Consider the following 5,191-nt stretch of genomic DNA (forward strand, 5'->3'; position numbering starts at 1 on the left):
ATCATCAACAGGGAATCCTTACATCTCTTGATGTTAAAAGCATCTTCTTCTTTCAAGGCCACTCATAATTAGGGGGCGCTGTCTGTGCCTTTAATTCAAAGCAGACTTCAAATCCTTTTTAAGTAAACATGGAGGGGAATGTTGTAATTTTGGTCACCCTGCAGAGATGCTCATCCAGGAGCAAAACTTGACGGCTGAAGCTTTGTAGCTTGTCACAGCCGTGTCATAAAATATAATCCAGGTTAAACCTATCGACAGTACTCTACGAGTGTGATACAGGAAAAGGGAAATAAAGGCATTCTGCACATTCTCTGCGAAATATTCCTAATTAAACTGTCTTTTTTTCAGCCTTTGGTGGATCAGCACTCTTGTTGTCCTGCCTTTGATCCTCATTTTGCTTACCAGTTTGAGGAAAAAACAAAGTTATGTAATCTCATTGTGTTAAAGATAGATTACTGTTTCATCACTTTGATGTAAAATGAGACAATAAAACAAATTACGGCGGGGAGTTCCAGTGCACCACTGAAAACAGAGGGTGTTCCGTCCAACTACAGCTTTCATGACAGTATGTTGACTCTCAACTGTGAGAAATAAAGTTAGTATGATGATCATCATTGTTGCGCTCAGTGATCACTTGGACAAACTGAGTCTGCATTAGAGTGTTTAATAGAGGCACCCAGATTCAGATATTGTTTTTCTGCAGCTCATGCTTTCATTCATCCTGTTATTCTCATGATGTGGATCAGATTATGCTAAATCTACCATATTTTACCACAATGTGAATATAATATTTCACAGTTCACCTTGTTTTAGGGCTGCGCTCGCTTGTTTTACATTTCTTGTTTTACAGCTCTTTTGGACCTTGATCAGATTTCATGCAATTTCACAACCTTTGACACTAAAACATTACTTTGCGACTCATCTACACAGTCATGCAGAGAAGATAAACATTCTACATATTGGCAGAGCTGTTCATAACAATATCTTAACAGTCTAAGTTTGATTGACTAGAAAGTCAAGAGCAGCAACCTTTTTCTGCAGTGGGCAATAATTTTTCTTTCTTCATGTTTCGTTTGCTTTGTATTTGCTTAACCAAACAAAAAATACATCTGCTTCACATTAAGGCTGAAAAGAGATTTGAGCAGACAAACATCTTTCTTGCTCGCAGCGGGATATCGCACTTTACTAATTTGATTTTTACCTCTCAATGTGCCTCATTATGAGAAACACTGCTCATTTCAGACCAGAGAAAGATCAACTCCCAAACAGATGTACATATTATAGTCTCTAAATGTTTATTTGAGAATCCAAAACAATACTTGATGAATGTCACACAAACTGGTGCTTGACAAGTCCACTGCCAGCAGTCTTATCTTTGAAAGTGTTACATAATGCCACGCATCGTACATCAATGTATTTGAACGCTTTATACAGACTATGAATACATTATAAGATATTCAATACATAAAAGATATTCTTGATCACAGCATTACTTACTTAAAAATACATGTACAACTTTGACTATGAACCATGTTACAACTTGAAGCATCTGAAAGGTCAAGGGACTGTGCAAAATCTGCTCTTCCACACTCTCATTCTATTTACTACACACCCATTGTTTGCTGTGGATGTAAATTCAAGCCAAAGCAACTGTCTTCGGTGTATGCCATATTAAATAAACTACTTTAATCTTGATTTTATGTAATACAGATTTCTGTTCAAGACATTTTCAGAAACCACATTAATACCATCATTCTAAGATCTATTTCATATGATTATCGACTTAACTGTTTTGTTCTGTACTTCAGCATTTGGAAGACATAAAACTTCCTTGCGATTGTTGGTTTCAGAAGTTTCTTTTGTCCACTTAATGCCACTGCTTCAAGCCCAATGAGGCAGTCGGAAACGACACAGAAGCTTAATGTTGTGCTTTTAAAACCCATTGTAACACACGTGTAAGGTGGACCTATTTTATGCAAAGCCCTTAAGATATACAAACTTAAACATAAACACTCAGAAGTACAATCTAGTACAATATGTGAACCTTCAAAAGTGGCGCTTTATCGTTGGCAAAAACAACTTTAAAAAATGTAGACATCGAAGCTTACAAACAAAGTGGAACCTGGATGTAACTCCAGTTCTACGAGTACATGCGAAGCCCTCTGAGCATGTACGAAATAGAATTGGTGGCTGCTTAAGGACAGACTGAAAATATGTATACAGACATTCAATGCCGCTATATTTCGCATCAATCACCATTCAAACTAGTTGGCTTGTCATTATACTTCTTTACATTGACATATGTTGCAGTGCTTCAGAAATAAAACAAAGAAAATCCCAAACTGACAATAAAACAAGATTATACCGTATTCATTGAAAATAATAATCATAATTTACCAGGTAGTCATCTTAGAAAATGCTTAGGAACAGGTATACAAATCTGAAAGATGGTGTTAACATTTAATGATGAGACCAGGAAACACAAACCTGTAATATTTTCCATAAAATTTTGGTTCATTAAAATTAGACTTAAGCACATAGGTGATCCCTAAACTACTAAACTATGTAGGTGACTAAAAGCATCTGCATAAATATAACTCACATCACATAAAGCAGCAGACATAATGTCACTCAACTGCAACCTTGCCAGAGAACTGGCGAAAAATAAACCTTCTACTCTATACAGACTGATGATCCCTGATGTCTCTTCATGAACAGGAAGACGGTGAGAGACCCCTGGGGGTCAGAACTTCATGTACTGGTTCTTCAGCCTGCTCAGCCTGGTCCCGTGACTGCGAATGATCAGAGACAGCAGCTCGTGCTTGTCCTTCAGGCCCAGACTGATGTCCAGGGTCTCCTTCAGGCTGTCCCGGGTGTGGACCACCATGTTGAGGAAGTCATCGCTCAGCCGGTGCTCCTCCTTCAGTTCGCTCTCCTGGCTCTGCTTGAACTTCACCTCCAGCTCCAGCAAAGACTTCTCCGAGTTAGTAAACGCCTCGCTGATCTGAGCCGTCTCCCTCCGCAAGTACTTCCCGTAGCTGTCCTCCCCGTCCAGGTCGTAGGAGATGCTTTTCCCGATGCCTTCCAGCACCCGGGCCGAGTCTTCTATCTGCCTCTTCATGATGGTGAAGTCATCCCGTATGACCGAGTCCTGGTCCTCGTCCAATCCGCACTTGCGCTCGTCGGTCATCTTGAACAGCATCTGACACTTCTCCGGGTCGTCGTTCTCCTCGTAGTCGCCGTCCGGCACGAAGTAGTGGTGAAAAGTCCCGTTAGACATCTCCGGGTGCAAAGGTCCACGGTAAAAAGCGCCGCCGGGCTGCGGCAGCAGCAGCAACGTCGCGGCGCAAACCAGCGAGAAAAGCGACGACATCGCGTCCAGTGGGTCAGAGAAGCTCTCGGAATGAAGCGTCTTTGTTTCACTGAAGGCGTCACAGATCCACTATTCTGCGTGGACCCATCTCGAATAAAGTCCAAAAGACAAGCCTGGAGAACTTGCTGGGAAACGCGTTCTTCTTTAAATCGAACCCGCCATCAGTCTTTTGCAAAAGCAAAAGTGTTCAAAGTTTGCTCCGGCGCGGAAACTACAAATCCCCCGACTTGCCTGAGCGCAGCGAACGCAACATCTGGATGTGCGCAGGGCCGCGCTGAGGGTCTAATAATACCTTCCTCTCAAATTACACCTCCGTCACGTTTAAAGGCTGCATTCAGGCTGGACCAGAGGCCCAAGCTGGTGGGGAGCAGCCTGCCTGCGCTTTCTCACCAAACGTTCTGTTTGGGAATCATTTTTCAGACTTCCAAAGATGAATTAGTCAGAGGTGTTATTCGCAGGAAATGCTCATTTCAGAGGGTCTCAGAGTCACCTGGGGTCACCTGTGGAAAGCCCTCTTTATTCAAGAAATGGGGAATAAATAAATCGTTTTGAATTTATATAAAAAAAAAGAAAGAAAATTGCCTTGGATTTCTGAATGAAATGATCAGGTCCTTTGTCATTTCACTGATTAATGGGGCACGGGATGTTAAATGAGATGGGAAAATGGCTCTGTTCAAAACACAATTATTAATAACAGTTGGAAAAAATTGATTTGTTTTGTCAATGATTCATTCATTCAGTGATTCTCTATCTATTTGGACATATTTTGACACATGCAATCAAAACAGCAACCATTATTTTGTTTAAGGGAATGTGCTACAGAGTTTTTCAACAAGTAATATAGAAATATTAAAATGTTAAATTATGACATACTTACTCCCCAAGCTATACACTGACTTAAGGTTCTGACTTATGGATTTCTCTAGGCCAGAGTTCCTTTGGCTCTGTCCCACTTCTCAATTCAGATGGCCATGTTGTGAAGACCTCTGAACAAAGGCAACATGGTAGTCCAACAATGACAAGAATTCAACTGGTGCTTCAAGAATGTCTGCAACAGATCAGCGTAAATGCATTTTTTTTCTCACAAAAGTAACAATGTTACATTTCAGTTGACTGAGTTCAGTGAACTGGATCATTCCGGGGTTTTTTTCTTTCACGTTTTGATATATATATAACGTTACTAGCTGCCTTTTCAGTTCCGACAGAGATCAAATAACAGGTTGCATTTACTCCAACATACTTGGCATGTTCAGCTGTTCGGTTACAAGAGCTGTGTTGCAACTGGGTCTTTACAACAGGGTAATTCTCTTTTACTGTGCTCGTAATTATGCTTCGTCTAAGTGTCCTCTTGAGTTTTAGTAGCAAAGATTTCAACTGGAATAAAAATGTGTTTAAAGTAGTCATAAAGGTTGACCAGACTTTACTGCAGCAGGTTTGGTTTTACGTGGTCCTACGCTCCCCTGGAGTGCATTAAAAAATGAAACAATTTACACGTCTCTTGCATTTTTTATGAGAAAACCAAAAAAAGTATACTGGTATATTCACTACACATATTTGAGGTGTTTCATTTGGCTTACATTTCTGACTGTATTTTCAACTCAGAGAGCAGCTAAGACTCACAACTTACTTTTTTGATGTGGGAAACACTCAAGTAGAAAATGGTCTTTGATGGTGCTCAGACATGAGCCTTTAACATATACTGTATAAGTAACATCCGACTTACGACCTGCTCGACTTGAATCCACCCGTACTTATGACCACGGCCAGCAGATGCTTTTTTTTTAAATTCATATGTGGCACCGCAGCACGTAGCAGCCC

General features: G+C 40.6%; 1 protein-coding gene across 1 annotated transcript; it reads right to left on the reverse strand.

Moving 5' to 3' along the window:
* Positions 1-1,291: 1,291 nt before the first annotated feature.
* fibinb (fin bud initiation factor b) lies at positions 1,292-3,667 on the reverse strand. The gene has a single exon (XM_053865711.1). It carries the CDS (start codon positions 3,371-3,373, stop codon positions 2,744-2,746), a length of 630 nt encoding a protein of 209 aa, XP_053721686.1. The 5' UTR covers positions 3,374-3,667; the 3' UTR covers positions 1,292-2,743.
* Between the last annotated feature and the right edge of the window lie 1,524 nt (positions 3,668-5,191).

Source organism: Synchiropus splendidus, chromosome 5 (assembly GCF_027744825.2).
Source record: "Synchiropus splendidus isolate RoL2022-P1 chromosome 5, RoL_Sspl_1.0, whole genome shotgun sequence".
NCBI lineage: Eukaryota > Metazoa > Chordata > Actinopteri > Syngnathiformes > Callionymidae > Synchiropus > Synchiropus splendidus.